Here is a 20,954-nt window from a genome sequence, read left to right as displayed (position 1 = left end):
CGGCGAGGGCTGCAGTCGGATCGGAGCGCGCGGGGGGGGTATTCCTATAAGGGCTGCATTCCCATGTCAAGGAATGCCTGTAACCGGAGTCTCCCCCGCCCGGACAGCATCTGATAAGATGCTGAGAGCGGGGGAGAACTGTACTGATACGTGCGATGCTGTAATGAATCAGCCGCGCGTGGTGCTGTCATTACAGCGCGGCACATATCAATAGAGTTCTCCCCCGCTCTCAGCATCTTATCAGATGCTGTCCGGGCGGGGGAGACTTCGGTTACAGACATTCCTCGACATGGGAATGCAGCCCTTATAGGAATACCCCCCCCCCCCGACTGCAGCCCTCGCCGACACTCACCACAGGCTGAAGGGCAAAGGGAGATGCTGGCTGACGGGAGCCCGGCGGGGTACAGTGGTGAATGAGTGGTGGTGGTGGTGGTGGGGGGGAAGCAGGGGGGGTCGCTAGTGTGGGGCGGCCGCCTGAGGTTTGCCTCAGGCAGCAGAGACCACAGAAACGGCCCTGATAAGAGCTGCCATCTTGCCTGGGCTGTTGTTAACAGCATTAAGTGACTTGCTTTACAGCAAGCCTCATGGACATAGATGACAATAGACACACTCTGTCCCCTTGAGATGAATGTGAAAAATTTCTGAGCATACTCTGCGACCTTTAAAGAGGTCATTCCACAGGTAGCTGCTATTTAGGGATGGTACGAACCGAGTTCGGTTAGATTTCCACTGTCTGCCCGCTCCGTGCAGCGGGCGGATCCAGCGGGAGGACTGCCTGGAAAACTGGGATACAGCCATAGCCATAGGCTGTATCCCAGTTTTCCAGGCGGTCCTCCTGCTGTATCCGCCCGCTGCACAGAGCGGGCAGACTGCGGGAATCCGATGCTGAGCGTTCGGGTTCATCCGAACCTGAACCTCGGCGGGTTCGGACCATCCCTACTGCTATTGCCTCCTCTATCTACAAGTCTCAACTTAGTTTTAGCCCCAGTGGTAAAAATGAAAACTAAAAGCTCGCAGGATTATTTTAGATAAAAAATTTAAAATGAAAAAAGATGTCACCAAAAATTCTTTAAAAATATGTTTAACATAAAAACATTATTTAAGTCATTTTCTGATGACACATTCAATTTAAAGAAGAACTCTGGTCAGAACACTTTTTCAATATGCCTAAGGAGTGGGTTGGTGAAAAAAAAACATCCACTTTTCCCACCTCTGCCACATTTTTCACCCTTTCACCACCAGGAAGCAACCAGGCATCCTAGGGGTGGACTGTGGGTGTCAGCACTGGAGCTGGGGAGGTAAGTAGATGTTTTTGTGTTTACCCACCCCCTCCCTTGACATATTAAAAAAGTTTTTCGTTAAATAAACATATACGCTCAGCTAAATTTCCGTAGACTTTGAAATAACATTTGCCACAAACAATACTATGTGTAAATCCAACCTATGTCTGCTGCTATTCGTCTGGGTAATAACTGTCAACAGGGAGGAGATGGAAAGGCCTCAACAGGGTTGCTAATAGTGTTGATATGGGAGTGTGCCAGTCAAAAGGCTGTGAGCTATTGTCTGCCAATGGAGTTGTTTGTACTATATTCTATCTACTAATGGTTTATTCTCTACAGCTTGGACACCATCCAATTATCTATATAGTGTAGCTGCCAAAAGGGATCCCATTGTGCCTGCAAATGGAAGGTTCATTCCCTGTGTAATGTAGAAGTCATGGCATGTGGAGTCTACAACATAACAGTGCAGCACTAGATGGTATAGCAAGAAAAAAAAGTGTGTGGAGAAATATCTCAGTGTTTCAATGATTTAGGCAATGGGATATGCTAATTATGACTATCAATCAAAGCCCAAAGATTAATTTTACTGGCAGATTTTAAGAAGAAATCTTTATTCTGTGATGACTTCATACTGCTGTGTGACACCAATAATATACTGAAATACTGTTGGGCACGAGAACAGCTATATCCTATATTTTGGATTGCATTTCAATCATCGTTCCTATGTAATAAAAGGCCTTTTGTCTTATTGGGAGTGATATGTTTCCAGCTGATTTCACGTCTAGCTGTGATCTTTTTATCTTCATTTGTCCCACTGATGGATTAAGGTTATGTTATTAACTAAATAAAAGCCGCTTGGTGTATCTGTGATATGCATATTAAATAATATAACCATTAGTTTAATGTTATGTGGGTAGCACCATTGCTGAGCTTAGTTTATAAAGAAAATAATCTTTCAATAAAGCCAGGCTGCTGTGAGACCCAGCACCATGCTATGCCTGTGCAGACAGGGAAAAAAATAATAATACATCAGGTAAAACAAATCATTGGATTTTAAGCAGTGTAAAACTGGGGAATGAGCCTGTATTCCCTATGTAATCTGTATGAGCAGAGGAGAGGGCCACTCATATCTGTCTATGGGTCATATGAACAGAGGGATTTATAGGATCAAAAGGAGACCTTGGGTGAGGGGGGCAAGCTTACTCCCTCCAATCATTCCCCAGCTCGGCATGCTGCCTTCCGCCAGTGCTTGTTCTCATCCTGGCAGTATAAGCTGTGGCCTCATTTTCTCAGCTGTTGCTATTTATAAGCTAAGCTGGAAGCAGTCCCTTCATTGTCTGAGGAGTGTGCTTATTCCAAGATTTCCTTTCTTACTGCTCGCTGCAGCAAGTACATAGAATGATTGTATATCCTGTAGATTTCCCTCCTGTTATCTTTTGCTTGTCTGCCCTTATTAATATCCATTACCTCTGCTGCTACTACAAACAACACCTGAGATAATGCACAATGATGTATAAAAAAAAGTGATATTCACAAAAAAAAAAAGATGCAAAACCCTTTGATGCTTTTCCACTCAGCATCTCATGGCTCATAAATGTGAAATGGAATCCGGCACTTCCAGATAATGACACATTTCAGATGAGACCATCTGATGTTCACAGCATATGCTATGAGCAAGGTGGTTTCTTCCAAAATTTGTTAGTGTTTTTTTTTTTTACTTTATGTACCTGTCTGCACCTGTTCTGACAGATCCTAAAAAAAACCCTGAAGAATTTATTATCTGGAAGTACTGAATCCATTTCATGTTTCAGAGTTTATGCCTACCGCCAGCCCAGTGGTCTGTCCGTGCACCCAGAATATACAGTGGGCAGGTGAGCAACAACATTACTGCCATAGCCAGCGTTATCTCTGTATGTCATGGCTCATGACTAGAGATGAGCGAACCTTGAGCATGCTCGAGTCGATCCGAACCCGAACTTTCGGCATTTGATTAGCGGTGGCTGCTGAACTTGGATAAAGCCCTAAGGCTATGTGGAAAAAATGGATATAGTCATTGGCTGTATCCATGTTTTCCAGACAACCTTAGAGCTTTATCCAAGTTCAGCAGCCCCCGCTAATCAAATACCAAACGTTTGGGTTCGGATCGACTCGAACCCGGTTCGCTCATCTCTACTCATGACCAAAAATGAAAATACTTTAACTGAGCATGTGGTGTCCCACTACAGGTTTTTTTTCTCTCTCCTGTGCACCTGTCAAAAAGCCTTTTCCTTCAGGTTAAAAGTGGTGATAAAGTATTCAGAGATTTCGCCACTAGGTGTCAATATTTTATATGTCTATGTATTGCATAACTGAAGTCAGTAATGGGTTAAGATTTATGTATACCAGGTGTTTATTATTAACCAGTAGAAGGTGCTTTCTACTTCTAGCCTATCTCTTTTCTCCTTTCTTCTGCACACACTCAATTCCACCACTCACAGGTAGGCATACCAGAGGCCCCTGTAGGAGGAGTTATATGGTGAAGGAAGTGCACAGTTGGTTCTTACCCTATTCTCAGAAATAGTTAAGCCAGAGCCTGGCTGACACCATGCTAATGCTAAGCACTTTAAAGGGAGAGGAATCAAGGAATACCCTAACCCATGCCGAAAACACATCTACAAAGAGCAGGGCAGTATCCTGAGCATTAGAGGAACTAGCCTGGATAGGACAAAGTTACAGTAAAGAAGGTCTATGTGTCCTCTCTCGCAGTGCAGGTAACTAGGACACCCCGGACACTTAGCTATGCCCAGATAACCATAGCTGGGGCTTGTAGTACCCTGACAGGTCGGGTAGCTTGACACTGTAGGGCAAAAGGTGGTCAGACAAAAGTCTTAAAACAACTACAAGTAAACTATTCACTGCAAAGTATATCTTCAGATTACAGTAGAGTAAACAGCTACATTGGGTTGGGGTCTTCTGACAAACTCTTCTCCTCTCCTTTACTCTTCAAGCACCGCTACAACTACCTCTCTCCTCTCTTCTACTCTACTCTCAAGCACCTCCCTAAGCACAATAAGTTTAAGCACTAAAGTCTGTGTCAAAGATCTATCTATTCTGCAAAAGTGTGTTGTATTACTGAAGAACTTGACAGTAAAGCTGTTCTATTGTTACATCACTGGGACACTGCCATTTACTGTATGAAGCAGCACCCATACACACAATCCACACACCTTGGGTTACTTTTTCCCTTTCTGTGGGTGGCGATACCGATAGTCTGGGTGGGTAAGTTGCCACTCAGGACTACCGTGACAAGAGCCCAAGGGACCCACTACAACTCGACAGGTTACCAACCATCTTGGGGACACAAACCGGCCATCTAGAAAACAGGTACCTCCAGTACATTAAACCTGTGTGCTAGACTAGCACTGGCATCATGACAACTAACATCCCTAGCCGTACACCACAGCATTGGCGTCACGGTTAGCTCAACTACTGGCCAAGTACCACAAACATGTGCAAGATGTGAAAAGGTCTGCTCTCATTAATCTACTCTGAACAATAGCATTTGTTGCAGCACTTACAGCTAAAATCAGGATAAATAGGCAACAGACAAGCAATCAATAAAACAGAGTTAAAGGCTTGTTCACATCACATTTCTGCTTTCTATGGCACTTATACATCAGAAAAATGTCAATCCAACTTAAACATGCACAGACAGGCTCCACCAACTTGAAATGATTAAACACTTGAATCATTTTCCGAACATGTGTTTGGATCCAAGTCCATGCACATATACATACAAATGATTTTTATTTAAATCTATGCTTCATGGGGCATGCTATGACCAAAAAAAGATCAGATATAGGCTATGTTCACACAATGACAAAAATAGAGAGAAGGCAGACAATTTTGCTGTTTAAAAAGACGTCAATTTTTGCCGTGATTTAATTGACGTCAAAGCAATGCACTAAATTCAACAGGACGACGGACGTCCAATGCACACAGTGAATGGAATAACGGACATTATCACAATTATTTTCGGACATCTTTTCCAAACAGCGGTTGTCTTTTAATAGTTGTTCACACACAGTTTTTTCTTTTTTTGCCTTTTCTCCGTTTGTACTTTGGTCTTTTCAAATAAGCGACACACAAAGGACAATTAGTAACCCCAAACTAGAATAATGTACCAACACCAGTCAAGGGAAGCCAGACAGCTAAATGACGTCCGTTATTTTAGACTTAAAATGATGCACGTCATTTTAAACTGAGCTGAAAAAAATAATTTTTAGAAGGAGATTGTCAGGAACCGGACAGCAGGACAATACAAGACAGTGAGCCCTAAGCTTAGCCCCGCCCACTGTCCTCTACCTATTTGCCACAATCCGCCCTAAGATGGCGGCGAGCAACTGGGCGGCAGTCCCTGCACTGGCTAGGTGGGACACAAAGACAAGACAGACAGACAAAACACAATAAAGAATAGTCCACAATCCGGGTCACAACAATCGGGCAACACGGTACAGAATCACAATCCAAAAGCAAGGTCAATAAACAGGCAATATGGTCAGGGGCAGGCAGCTAGCAGGAAAGGTCAAAAACACAGGCAAAGGGGTCAGAATAAACAGAGCAAGAGAAACAGAACCAGGCAGAGACAAGCTCAATATCCGGCAGTGAGAGGCAGGCTGGCAGACACTATATAGGAGACCAGAGGTCCAGTGCAGGAGCTGATTGGACCAGAGCCCTAATCTCCTCAGAACACCTGGGGCAAGAGCAACCTGACTGGCAGAGAGAACAGTCTATCAGACTAGCTAACCAGCATCAGAGTTAACTCCGGAGTGGCCAGGAGTATCTCAGGCAAAGCGGGTGTGGCTGAACAAACACAAAAGGAAATAGAGCAGTGTTCAGACAAGGTTCAGGACACTGCACAAACATACAAAAACACTGAATATCAGCGCCATCTCAGGCGCGCAGCACGAGCCAAGGGGCGCACGGAGTTCGGCACAGGCACATTCATGACAGAGATATATATAAATACACATACACACACACACACACACACACACATATATCCCCTTATAAAAACTATATTCTGATCTCTTTTTGGTCATATATATATATATATATATATATATATATACACAATTAAATTATTGTTTAACTATTATTATTTTTTTACATACTTTTTATTGCTTTAACATCGAGTATTCAAAGAAGATTAAAGTGACCACTACAGCCATATCTGATGGCCGTGATATAAAGATAGTGAAAAGATGGTGTGGATAATCCTCGGCAGCATTACAGTGGTACAGCATGGAATCATGATCCTCCCTGTCATTTGTATTCATTCCGTCTGCTTTATTACGTAATGTCACGCTAATGGAATATATATGTGTATGAATAATGGGGAAGAACAATAACTCCTACTATGTAGATTCACGTTTTATGCTCCAGAGGATATATCAATCTGGAATGAATGTAATTATTCATTTAACACCTGTGAATTGAAACAGCTATGGTAAATCATAAGAATATACTGAAATGTGTGTATATAAACTTTACTAGAACCCACACCTAAGAAAGTCGATGAAAATTCTCATCAAAACAAGTTTTCAATGCGTGAAATTAAATGAGGAATTATCATTTTAACTGACAGATGACACACTGACATAATCAGGGAAGAAGTTGATCTTTTGAGGGGTACTATGGTCAGTTAATTCTTTTTTTATGTTGTTGCCCTTGGATAGAACATAATAAAGTTCCTATTTTTACCTAACCACATTCTCCTGTGGTGTCTTAGGGTTCCCTGCTGAATGTTCCAGCCAACACAGTGACAGGCTGCTAAGGCAAGAAATGGCTGTGACGCTGTCTCACTTCAGTCAGTGACTGGGCTGTCACCGCCGAGATGAGTCTATCTTAGAAGTGGCGGTGGGCATGTTCAGCAGGGGACCTATAGAAGCCACAGGAGTACCCCAGGGGAGCATAGTAAGATAAGAAAAGGATTTTTTTTATGTTATATGCATTGGCAGCAAAATATAAAAAAATTTAAAGGCTGGAGTACTCCTGTAATGATTGGAAAGTAATGTTCTCAGAACCTCCCAAGAAAGATTGCTTGTCCTTTGCCCAGTGACAGTGATCATGTATAGTCAATCTGAACAGCTGTAATGGACAATATAGACTAAAATGTGTACAGCTGCATCTGTGAACTGATGATCTGTGAAATGGTTGTGCTTCTTTTTAATGTGTATGGCCTTTATCTGCTTTTGTAATGCATAAGAATAAGACTTCATGGTGACTTTGGTCGCATGTCTTCACAATGTTGAAACAACATCACATCTAATGATTGTCAAAGTGGTAACTTTGTGACTTGTGATACAATTCAACTAGGGCAAAACCAGGGCTTGCATGCAATGTCCATGATAACATTGGGTCGCTATAGGTCATTTCCTGCAACATAATCCTACCCCCTCTCATCTGTGGAAGTATCAGCACAGATGGATGTAGAAAGAGAGGAAGTGGAGTGCCGGACAGCAGAAAAGGTAGGACCCATCCTGCTCTCCGGATATCCCCTTTAATCAAGACTGGGTTCAACGGTGAACCATCCCCTGTCTCTTTGATTCCTTTCACAACAGCAAGTCCAGAAGCACCTGTCTCATATCAAGTTTTTTATGGTGGAACTGAACTACAGGACGAATACTACAACTGTTCCAGAGAGCTGTGGGTTTCCTCTTTTTTTTTTTTGTATGCAACTGTGACTTGCTTGTTATTTCTCTGTATTTTGGCTATTTTTACAGCAATACACAACTGTAATAAAGGGGCGCAACAGTAAGTTACAGACAGGCTGGATATAAGTCATACATAAATTTGGTGGTGCTGCTAATTCACAGTTTGAGGCTACGTAAGAGACCAGCCGTTCCGTGACCCGGCCGGGTCACGGAACGGCCAGTCTCAGAAAAGATCATTCCGGACGGAAAGCAGTACCGGCCACATGATCTTTAGCGCCGAGTTCTGATTAGGGTGCATCCGTGCACGCCCACATCAAAACTCCCCACAGCACACTATGGATTGTGTGGCCGGAGCCGCTTGCTCCATAGTGTGCACTGACTGGGTTGTCTGCGGCCGCTATTCAATGAATAGTGGCGGCAGAAAACTGACACGTCAGTTTTCTACGGCACCCCCAGAGATTCCGGCCAGAGTGTATACTATGGGGGGGATTTATGAAGAACGGCAGACAAGTACGCCAGTCTTAAATTAAGGCCCGCCCAATGAGGCACGAGAGGAGGCCACGTCTCCTCCCCTCCTCGTCACGCCCTCGCAAGCTCCGCCAGCTTGCCCATTGGGTGAGCGGGGCGCACGGGAGGCGTACGCCAGGAAGAAGAGGTGAATCTGCACCTTCTCCCTGGCGTACCCTTTGTAATTCCCGCCCTATGTGTATACACTCCGGCCGGGATTCCCTCAGAAGGCAGCACTACATAAGTTCTGTGGGAACTTATGTTGTGTGAACATAGCCTGATGTTGCACAACACATATAGCTGTATAGCCCTTGTCTAATATTCTGCAATTGCTCATTTAGTGCAATTATGTGCTGCTGGTCTTGACAAAATCAAGTGCCATATGCTTACATGGAGAAAAACCTTTTTCATGTTCAGAGTGTGGGAAAGGTTTTACAGAGAAATCAAGGCTGGTTGCACATGAGAGATACATGTGGCAATTTTATGTATTATTAAATCATGCAAACTTTATACCAACTTGAATGACAAGAGGTGATAAAAGAGTCCCACAAAAGTCATATAGTTTTAAATTGGTTCTTAATAAAGTTGGTAAAATTTCACCTTTATGTCTGGAAATTCATCCTTCTTCACTAGGCCAGTGGCTGCAGCAATATTCCCAGCTCCAGAAATGACGGCCCCACCCAGCTGAGACGCCTGCTCTTTGGTCTTCTCAGCCACTGTTGGGAATAAGAAAAATAAATAAACACAAGCTTGAGGTGCCAAAAAAATGGGCTAAAAGAGAAAAACAATGAATGCTGAATTGTGTTCAAGTTGTGCAATTCTTAAAACAGTGTGGGAGATAAACAAAAGTGGGCCATGTAGAAGGAGGCATGGATTACATGTGCCACTTTTGGTGCAGTTTTTTGGCTTAAAGTGTCACTGTAGTTTTTTGGTTTTTTTTTTGCAGAAATCAATAGTATCAAATCAATAGTACAGGTGAATTTAAGAAACTTTGTAATTGGGTTTATTAGGCAAATATGACATTATCTGCATTCAAAAAGACTTTCTCCCTCCCCTCCTCTCTCTCGTTCACTGCTCATTATCAGGAAATCTCAACTCTTTTACATCAGTCGGGCCCTGTCTATTCTATGAAGAGGGCAGGGGGGAGGGGGGAGATTAGTCACCAGCAGAAAGCAGAGAACAAAGGATTAAACAGTGGGACCTGTGTGAAAGCTGGTATTCAGAGGTCAGAGAGGTCAGTGCTGACTGTCAGAGGAGATAGCCTGGTGATGTAGCTGTAAATTAACTCTTTGTTGTCCTGTTTTGGTGCTTCATCTCCATAAACCCCTCCCCTCTCCATAGATAACCATGGGGAGAGCTTCAAACTGCTTTTTTATGATAAAAATGCATTTTCCGGCTAATAAACCCAATTACAAAGTTTTTTTGCCTGTACTATTGATTTCTGCAAAAAAATTTAAATGACAGTGACACTTAAAAGATGAACTACTTTAAAAGTGATGCGCCAGATTTTAAAATAGCCTTAGCCACTGAAAAAAAAAAAAAAAAAAAAAAAGGTGCACTACTGGCTAGTTTTAGCTTTGAGCAGACTATCTAAGAACTAAATAGTTTCTGCTTATCTCCCCTAGTCTTAGATTTCCTATGACTGTGGCTGTGTCTAGAGTTGTCTAAAGACCAAGGCTAGGGTTACGTTACAAAGTTGTCCTAAGAAAAAGCAGTCAGCACTGCTAAGTTACACTGTCCACTCACTTCAGGTGTCTATCTTGTCAGACCAGGGCTAATGGGCTTGGACATAGGGTGGGTTCACACTACAGAACCCGAGCAGAGAATTTCCGATGGATTCCGTAGCTCGTACCCGTTCACGGCCGCACACCTCTCCACACGTGCCATACACACCATTCTATGCACGGGCAGATTCCACATTCCAACGAAAGAATTGACATTTGAATTCTTTCGGCGGATAGCGGAATCGGGCCATCCATAGAATGGTGTGTATAGAGCCAGTGGAAAGGCGCACGGTCGTGAACAGGTACGAGCTACGGAATCCATCGGAAATTCTCTGCTCGGGTTCCATAGTGTGAACCCACCCTAATAGTGTGTTTACACATACAGATTTATCTCACAGGTTTTTAAAGCCAAAGCCAGGGATGTATTTGTAAAGAGGAGAAATCTCGGTCTTTCCTTTATGACCTGATCTCTGTTTATAGTCTGTTCCTGGCTTTGGCTTCAAAAGTTTGAGTATACAGCAGTCTACAATAGTGTCAACCAAAAATGATCACCAACATATCTTTAATGAATCTTCTTTATTAAGCAGTGTTCACAGTGCAGAGTCTCTGCACTGTGCACACTGCTTAATAAAGAAAATTAACAAATTTGCATGTGACACACATGGCAGAGCTGGAGATTGCAGTCTTCTGGGACTGCATCACTGCAAATGAAAGTAAACGTAGATATATTGCATCATGCATGTTGCTCTGACCACTACTTCCAGTACTTCTCAGCTGCTGTATGTCCTGCAGGAAGTGGCGTATTCTTTCCATTCTGGCACAGTGGTCTCTGCTGCCACCTCTGACCATGTCAGGAACTGTCCAGAGCAGGAGAAGTTTTCTATGGAGAATTGTTACTGTTCTAAACATTTTCTGACATGGAAAGAGGTGGCAGCAGGGAGCACTGTGTCAGACTGGAGAGAATACACCACTTCCTACAGGATATACAGCAGCTGATAAGTACTGGAGGACTGGAGATTTTTTTATAGAAGTAATTTACAAATCTCTGGCACTTTCTGACACCAGTTGTTGTGAAAGAAAACAGCTAGTATTGCACAAACCTCAGATTAATGTATGGCTTTGGTCATGTGGCCAGACTGTAATGTTTGAACATAGCCAATACATATTTTATTTTATGTAACCTGGTCAAAGACTGACGGCGAAGATTGAAAACTAGTTATTTTAGTGACATTAGTATGATATAATCTGATCAGATGTCTGAAATAAAGCCTGTACAAAAACCATATAGAACTGAATTCTTGTTTTTGAAGTGAATCTGTAGAAGCCTTGTCTGGAGTTTGAGGTGAGAAGATACAAAAGAAACATTGGGCTTGAAATAAGTTAGAGAACGAAATAATGTAACAAAGCCTGCATGTTAACCTAATATGTAACGGGGTGACAAAACCCTGCTCTACTTTCACCTTGTAGTTTAGAGTCGACTGCTTTACTAAATAGTTGTTTAATAGTAGGAAATGGAAGTAGTTTCACTTCCCCAGCTCTACTGATGAGTGTAGTGAGTAGCTCCCACCCATAATAATATAATTGCATAATTATAGTCTGTAGGTCAGCATGCAAGATAAGTATTACCCTGTTCCCCTGAAAATAAAACGCCCTCCTAAAAGACACCCCAGCTACTCTACCCTCTTGTCTAAAGTAAGGCAACCCCCCCCCAGAAGTAATGCCACTCCCCAGCACCCCCTAGACTCAAATAATCTGGCACCGCAGACAGCCTGGTCCATGGCCCCCACATCCTCTGCGTGTCCAAACACACGCTGCTGCCACACGTCGTCACGTCGCACATAACGCCACTAGTCTGCCGCTGACCCTCCTAAGACATCCCCCGAAAATAAGAGAGAAGGCCGTTATTGATGGACAAATTGAGCCATGACTCTCTGTACTGGCCGGAGTTCCTGTGTTTAGTTTTTTTCAACCAGCACAAGACCTGGATTTCTGGTAAGTTCAGCTTTGTTTTACAGTATGATAACAACAATAAAAATTATTAATGCATATTGCAAACTTGCTTTAAATCACATCTACTGTTTAGATTTTGAAAGTTATAACGACAGAGACTCCTGTACATAAATAAACACTAGAAAAAGTTCTCTCTGTTTGTAATGACTCTATATAATGTAAGTGTTTCACTTTGTGAATTAAATTTTAAATTACTGAAAAACTAAACTTTTAGATGATATTCTAATTTATTGAGATGCGATATGACAATCACTGTTTAGGCTGTGTTCACACATGGTGCTTATTTTGCCCCAATGTCGCATTTTTTGCAGTGGTTTTTTTTTTGCCCTATTTTGCAATAACTTGTGCAACCTTTGATGGAATTGCGCTAAAAAATTTTTTATCAGGATTGCGCTGAGACTACAGACCTCCGTATGTTCAAGTCCACACGTGACTATAAAAGCTGTCTGTCATATCATCTCATGAATTTATTCTCATCCCATGTTTTTACTTTGAATTGTAGATGGAAGCATGCAGAAGATGAGCAGTAGCTACTTGCATTAATTGCATTATCTCAGCCTGGGTGATCTCAGTCACCCGTTAGCTTTTGATCCTATTATGACCAGAGCTGGCTCTGGCTGCCGGACCGCCTGAGGTGCTGTGTCATATAGATTAGCAGTCTTTGTAGAAATACTAAGAACAGAGCTTGCAAACCATAGTGAGACTGACCTGAAGCCACTCCTTGTACTACTCCATCTCTGGTTTTGCTTCCTAAAAGACAAGGAAAAAAAAATGTAGATGTTAAAAAATGTTCATTATATAGAAATGTAATCATATAGACTCACAAATAAAATACAAAGTACAAGGCAAATATCATAAGTCATTAGTTTGTTTCAGCATAAACTACATACTTCACCTAGTTCATTACTTCTGCTAATTTTTCTCATTTTTGGAGAGGACCTGTCATAGCTCCTAACAAATCTGTTCTATTAAATACTTGTATTTCCTATAAAAGAAAACATGTGTGGAAAATCACTTCTTGTAACTCCATGTTGTGATGTTCCCCCGTAATTTTTCCTGGAACCCTTTTTTTTTTATATAAAGAAGAATTTTTATTTTATTGTTTTCTTTTCCCTTCCCCATGTCACATATTATCAAAGTTTAACAAATTATCAACTTATTTCTTTAGCATTTCCATAACAAAACTACAACCCCTTTTTTCCCAAGATATCACTATTTTCCTGTTTGATTAGACCTGCAGGGCGCCTCTCTTTTTATTTACCTCCTTCCTCTTTCCTCTATATCTTACCCTCCACCCTCTATATTCTGCTCTAATACTTATAGTTCATTCCTACCTCCAGGTAGTCGAGCAACTGCACCCCCCCAGCGCCGAGCGGCGAGGAACTGGGACAGGCAGGATCAGTACCCATCCCCACCCCATACAACAGTTTTTCTGTAAAAAAATAATCTCTGTACAGTTACGATTTAATCATATTACGGCAAGTTGACCTCATCTTCTAGCTCTTTCCCCCACCAGTTATACCCCTATCAAGGGCCTCACTGGGAAAGTCAAGCCATATTTCAGTCATCCCAGCCGCCCACGGACCCGGTCCCCCAGGTCCCATGAGCAACTGGCCCCACCATTCCAAAAGCCCCCATCGCCCATATATAATGGACAACAGCCACTTCCAGACGGTCGGGCTCATCCCACTTCAAACATCCCATTCGTACACTAAGTTCTTTTTTTAATTACCGATCGAATGCCTTGATATGTGGCCCTCTCACTGCCGCCCTCCTGGCACTTCAATTCTCTTACTGTCATATTTAGCCGTTTTGGCCCCTCCCCCAGTCCCCTGCCCCCCAGCACAGCAGGGCGCGGCCATCCCACCACCCCACTAATCCTCCCATACATCCAATACACTTAAATTCTTCGAGGCGCCCCAAAAGTACCCCGGAGGTTACATTTTCTTTTTTTTATATTATTTATTACTTTATTTTAAGGTCTTGTTTTATCAGGAATTTGCAACATTCTCCCCCCTCCTCCTCTCCCTACCCCCCCCCCTCCATCCCCGTCCCCAGTGAGTTATTTAAAGGGGTTGGCCACTTTATAGTAAAATAGGTCAGTACAAAGTATTAGTAAGTGTACTCACTGTATATACTGACAGCAGCTCCCTGTGTACCTCATAGAGCCAAAATCAGACTCCCCTCCCCCAGGCTGGGCTGCCCTGCTCTGGTTTGTTTCTGTCCATAAGATGGCCGACATGGAGGAGCAGGTAACCATGCCCCACCTTATGCCGGATCCCAGAGCAGAGCAAAAAGTACGTATGAACTACTTGTGTGATTAGCAGTGGGAAACTAGCAGCATGAATATATGCATATATGTGCTGTCAGTTTCTATTTAATATGTGAATAAGGCTCAAGTTCCCTAGCAGAGCTAAAGCCCAGGTAATCCGGCCCATGTCCTCTTTATTGAGTGTCTGTCAGTTAAACAGGGTAAATAGGTGTATGTGGGTCATAGGGTAGTGATAAAGAGGACATGGGCTAGAATTACCTGGGCTTTTGCCATGCTGGGGATCATCCCCTAGGCATTCAAGCCTAATTTGCATATCTGATGGTATCTCTGTGATGATGAGGACTATTGAAACGAAAAGGGTATAATTATTATTTATGATAATGGGCCCTGTCAAGGCATGGACTTATTTACCCTCTGTTCTCCTGCTGACAGGTCTGCTTTAAATTATACCAATAAAAAATATAACTTATCTTACAAAAATCTCACAGGTTGAGAAAGCACCGAGAATGAGGTGGGGTCAAAAAAGGTTGGTTTTTCAGGGGTTAAACATAAGCATATAGCATATATAACACTAGCATATAAATATTAAGTGTTTGTACATTTACACTTATAGGCTATGTCCACACAACGTTTTTTCAGGTCCTTTTAAAATGACAAGTCTAAATGACGAGTCTAAAATAACAGACGTCATTTATCTCTCTAGCCTTCCCTTAGTGCACTGAGGGCTGTTGTTACATTATTCTAGTTTGGGTTACTAATTGGCCTTTGGGTGTGTCTTAATTGAAAAGTCCATTGAATTTAATAGTAAAAGGGAGAAAGAACGGTGAAAAAAGAAAAACTGTGTGTGAACAACAACAAAAAAGCATCCGCAGTTTGCAAAAGACGGCTGAAAATAATGATCATTCGCAGTAAAAAAGTCAGTTATTCAATACATTGTGTGCATTGGACGTCCATCTTTCCATTGACTTCAATGCATTGCCATTGCAGTCAGTTAAATCGCGGCAAAAACTGACGTTTAAAATATCAAAATCGGCCACCTTTTCTCTATTTTTGACGTTGTGTGAACATAGCCATATCCTCCATTGTAGCACATGATACACGGAATGTCTTCAGCTACTAATACATAAAGCTGTGTAAAGTGTTAAGGGTGCGCTCACACGTACAGGATCTGCAGCAGATCTGCAGCAGATTTGATGGCACAGATTTGAATCTGCAGCAGATCCGCAGCAGATTTGATGGCCCAGAATTGATTTGCTTTGAATCTGCAGCTTCAAATCTGCGCCATCAAATCTATTGCAGATCCTGTACGTGTGAACGCACCCTTAATATAGTTTCTTCTAGCACAAAACCACATAGGATCTGAGCATCTTTTAACCTGGGTTATGATCTTGTTTAGGTTGCAGCTTTTTCCTAGTAAAACCCATTAGGGTAATTCTGCAAGACAACAATATGATAAGTTGATGTCATTTAGATCTATGAGAGTGCAATAAATTCTTAATGTCTGCAAGCCACAGCATTAACAGTTTATAATGAAACAGTGTTAAAATAAAGTGACCCTTGGGTTCATGTGCAGCCAAGCTGACCAAACTGTCTACAGATGGTGAAATGTCTGCACTTTGTTATACCCCATACATAGGGCTCTACATTTAACACTTTTCAAAAACACCTACAGGCTATGTTCACACAGTGTCTTTTTATGCAAAATATCGTTGTTTTTAAAATAACTATTATTATTTTACAATGATGGTCGTCAGTAATGTTTATGATCATTATTTATGACTGTCATTATCAAACACTGACAATTATTTTGCCTAAGAAAGACCTCATGTGAACATAGCCACAAAGGGTGAATTTACATGTGACAGAATTATTACAGAAATTTTTTTGACTGAAAATGTGTTTTAGGCTATGTTCACACACAGGTCAGTATTTTCACCCAAAACCAGGAGTAGAACTTAAAAAAATATAATAGTAGATTTGCACTTTTTGGCTATGTTGCCTCAAGGGGAAAATGACGGCTGTCTTTCTGGACAGCCATTATTTTAGCTTTAACAGACGTGGTTTTTTTAAAGCCAGGTTCACACGGTGTATGACATCGGCCATGTCACAAAACCTGTGACTGCAGTACTGCATTACCATCTGGGTGAACTTAATTTCTGTTGAATTGGGATGCGGCCGCATTTGGGTGTGTGCGCATCCCAATTTACCATAGCACACAATGGAAAGTGCACTTTCCATTGTGTAACCTGTCAGTTCTGTGTACAAAAAACTGACTGTCAGTTTTTCCCGCGGCCGCTTGAAATCCCAGCCGAAGTGTATACTATGTGTATACACTCCGGCCGTGATTCCATTGACTTTTAATGCAATGTATATTTTGAATTAATCACAGCTAGTGTTGCAATTTGCAACAATGGCTGTGATTAATTCGAAATGTACGTTGTGTGAACATAGCCTAAAGGAGAAGTGCAGGGAAGTGTAGGAGCCCATGCAGCACTGCCTTAACGACCTCAGACAGCTGCCGGCTTCCTGCAATTTCTGCTGCTGCTGCAATGTCATGTACCCTGCTGATGGACTGCCTGCTCAGCCAATCGGTGACTGGGGTGGGACACAACTGCAGTTACTGACTGGCTGAGTGGGAAATCCATCAGTGGGTCCGTGACGTTGCAGGAGCTGGGGTCTGTGAGGTACCAGGAAGCCATAAGAATATTACATTGGTTGGCTGTCAGACAGCAGTGAGAGCAGTACAACAGGGGCATGGGGACTGGTAAGTATACATTCTTTACTATGTCCCGCTTCTCCCCCTGCCTGCAGGTGACTTTTTATTTTGTGGGACTTCTCCTTCAATTTTTATGTTCGCAGAGATTTCGTTTTTTGTGTGTGTGTAAGTGTGTGTGTGTGAACATAGACAAAGGTTTGGTTCACATGTAGTATTTTGATCAGTATTTTCGCCAACGCCAGGAGTGGGTCCAAAACACAGAAAGAGATGAACAGCTGTTCATTATAGTTTTTCGGTGTCATTTCCAACCTTTCATTATAGCTAGAAACAATGACCAAAATCAGGACCAAATACTGATCAAAACACTAATATAATAAGGTATTTATTTATATAGCGTTAACTTATTTAACAGCACTTCAGTGCTGTCATCACTTAAATTGGTCCCTATCCCCATTGGGGTTCACAATTTAAATGCACCTATCTGTATATATTTGGTGTACTATGTGTGAATATTATGTGTGAACCCAGCTTAATTGGCACCGTCATTAAAAATAACTTTTGAGATGTCACAGGGACCTGTAAAAAGCTTTGATTGGTCGGGTCTCACTGCTAAGACCCCCACTGATTAGGAAAACAACACGGGAGAAGCATGCAGTTAACGCATTTCACTCCCCAACTCGCAGTGACCTCCATCCAGGCAACTCCATTATTAGTTTATGGGGCTGCAAGACAGAGATTAGTAAAAGCAGGCAGTAGGGGCTTAGTTATTGGAAAAAAAAATGATACTACATGTGAACTGGCATTTTTTCCATTAAATTTGATCCAATTCAATGGGAGAAAAGGCTGTTTTTGGGCGTTTTTTGGGTGAATGTTTTACACAAGGGAAGTCCAACATACTGAGGTTGAACATAGCTAAGGCATTTGCTTTGGTCTGGTTTTTTTTTAGGTAGTTTATACAGTGGTTTACCAAAATAGTGTCAGGGACAACTTACAAAATAAAGAAGAAGATAAAAGTGCTGTGCTCCTTGTATAATATAAATAGTTGTTGATACATACATTGGTGATGCAGTTACTTCTGGTGAAATTAATGAAAAAAACTGCCAAAATGTTACAGGTACATTCTCCTCGGGTGCCTGTTCTGTATTTGCTTCTGAAGATCCACAAGGACTGCAACAACCAGTGTCTATGGGTTAATCGGTAGGCCCCAGTTTGGCTACTATTTTTATGCATTCTTTTGAAGAACTATTTGTGGTTGTTGGCGTGTAGTTATTATGGATTGGTAGCGAGGAGGCTGTGTTAAGCTTCATAGCTCAGCCCAATTTACGTCACCCATCCGTTAGATTCATCTTGGAATATGATCATGAGCATGATTCATTTTTTTTTATGTAGCAGTGAAAAAAGAGAAGGTGGCTTTGATACCACATTATGTTCTAAGTCCACTGATAGAAATAATATATTACATTGGAATAGCCGGCATGCATTTAGGAGTTTTCCGAAATCCGAGTACATCAGAACTAAAAGGGATTTCTAGTATGAGAAAAATGCTACAAAGATTACACAAAACATTTGTACATAGAGGTTATAGGAAACGAGAAATGAAGAGATGAAGGAACGAGGTGAATTTACTGGACAGGACAGAAATGAGAAAACTGAAAAAAAAAAGGAAGAAACCCGAGAGTAGATTTATATACAGTATGACCTATGACTCACATTCTAGGTTAATTAGACAATCTGTGTTGAAACATTGGAAGTTGCTTTAAAGCGATCCCAAATATGGAACCCTATTCAGAGAAAAAAACTTTCTTTGGATACAGGAAGAATAAGTCATTGGCTAATAAACTTATTAGTAGTGACATTAGAAAAAAAAAATAGTAGACAAACTTTCATGGCAGCAACATGAAAAGCAATGTTTACATGTATGAAATGCCAACGTAATAGCATAATCAAAGGTGGGGTGATATGTCACCCTACCAAAGTGGTTAAATACTTGGTACAGGGATTTCATGCATGCAACGATGCCAATTTGCTATACTTACTGTAAGTGCCCATGCAGTATTGGCTATGCTGGACAAACCAGTAGGCAAATTAAAGTTCGTCTGAACGAGCTATTAGTCTGCTAAACGAGTGGAAGTCTGCTATTAGGAAATACAGTGACACCAAAGACAGACAGGAACGTAATGACTTTGGGGAGACAGTTGTGTGACACTTCTATGAATGTCACCACAATGTCTGTGACTTCAGGTGGCAGGTAATAAAACAACTTGACATATTTAGTGATGGTGAGGAGAGCCGCAAATGGGTTTTCCATTGCGAGACATAGGCTTGAGACATTGAGCCCAAAAGGACTCAACAAAGTATGGAGCTTTAAGGCATTTTTGTAAATTTCTAATTGGGATTATGATGGTTCTCTTTCCATTTATGATCATGCGTACAATATATGCAAAGAAGTTGTATTTAAAATAATCAGATGTATTATACATATATTTAAAATAAGTGATTGTATTATCTAGGTTTGGAAAACTGTTGTACTAAGGGTTAATCTTTGACTCACATCACTGGACTCCAATGCTCTATGTCTTTGCGCATGAGCAAGGAGGAGTGTATCCTCCGAAACGTCTGCAGGACTAGAGCAAGTTGGACATTTGGGAAAATATCACAGCCTGTGAGTAAACTTTGTACCATGTTCAACCATCTCCTTGCGTTGATGAAACTGTGAGTATGTGTGGTCTCTTCAACTAGGAGACACACATTTGCAGAAAGCTGCAAGGTTAAGGTACAAAGTTACTGGGTGGTCACCATTCTTTATTACTTCTTTATAGACTGATGTTGATTTAAATGGATCTGGTGGAAATTCATAAGTTAAAGGATTCGCTCATTCAGATAAAGTGCAGTATCGCTGTGTGGTATATACAAGTCTAGCGCTCCTTGTAGCCTTTCTCCATAGGTGTCCTCTTCTCATTCCCACAGCAATGTGAATGCCTAGTTAACATATTCATCATGATAATATACTTATGACTGCACATTGCTCTGTGTATTCATATGTAAATATTGCATTCAGCAGATGCCTTTCCCTCAGGGCCACTGGTGGTTGTCATTTATTTAAAGCTGTAGTTCTAGGAAATGCTTCTAGAACCATACCACTTACATAGAAAATTACTATTGAAATTCCACATGAAGTCATTTTCAGATGCAGATTTCAATAATAAATGGGGTAAGTATATATATGGTAAAACACATAAACACAGGGTGAGAAATGGAGTTTTGCAACTACCATTGACAGAAATGTAACATTTGCCACTGCATGTAATTTACAGCATCAGTAAAAACACACTAAAACAGGTGCATTTAAAAGGGTAGTGCGGCGCTAAGAAATTATTCACAGAATAACACACATTACAAAGTTATACAACTTTGTAATGTATGTTATGTCTGTGAATCGCCCCCTTCCCGTGTCCCACCCCCCCCCGCCCGTGTACCCGGAAGTGTTGGTGTGTAACGCCTGGAGTAGTGGATCCACTGGACCGTCACCAGCGATGGCACTAACCTCACCAGGGAGCGGAGTCTAAGGGGCCGCTGGTTTTCACCAGAGCCCGCCGCAAGGCGGGATGGACTTGCTGCGGCAGGCGACCCCCAGGTCGCTACCCCTGGCTTGGTTGCTAGTGACGGCAGGCGAGGCGTGGCAGGAGCAGTAGGCAGGAAATAGTGCCGGCAGAGGTCTGTAGACGTAACCGCAGGTGACAGGATGAACAC

At 41.9% G+C, this 20,954-nt stretch overlaps 1 protein-coding gene across 2 annotated transcripts in view; it reads right to left on the bottom strand.

The window, feature by feature from the left end:
- SNCB (synuclein beta) overlaps nucleotides 1-20,954 on the bottom strand; it is a 107,756-nt gene that overhangs the window by 18,374 nt on the left and 68,428 nt on the right. For both annotated transcript variants that reach the window (XM_069955224.1, XM_069955216.1), the window contains 2 exons: nucleotides 12,925-12,966; nucleotides 9,083-9,198 (listed from right to left, as the gene is read on the bottom strand). In XM_069955224.1, the coding sequence (XP_069811325.1) occupies nucleotides 9,083-9,198; nucleotides 12,925-12,966 (158 nt within the window). The remainder of the gene's footprint in view (nucleotides 1-9,082; nucleotides 9,199-12,924; nucleotides 12,967-20,954) is intronic.

Source organism: Dendropsophus ebraccatus, chromosome 1, assembly GCF_027789765.1.
Source record: "Dendropsophus ebraccatus isolate aDenEbr1 chromosome 1, aDenEbr1.pat, whole genome shotgun sequence".
Classification (NCBI taxonomy): domain Eukaryota; kingdom Metazoa; phylum Chordata; class Amphibia; order Anura; family Hylidae; genus Dendropsophus; species Dendropsophus ebraccatus.
This window is presented reverse-complemented; position numbering and strand designations above follow the sequence as displayed.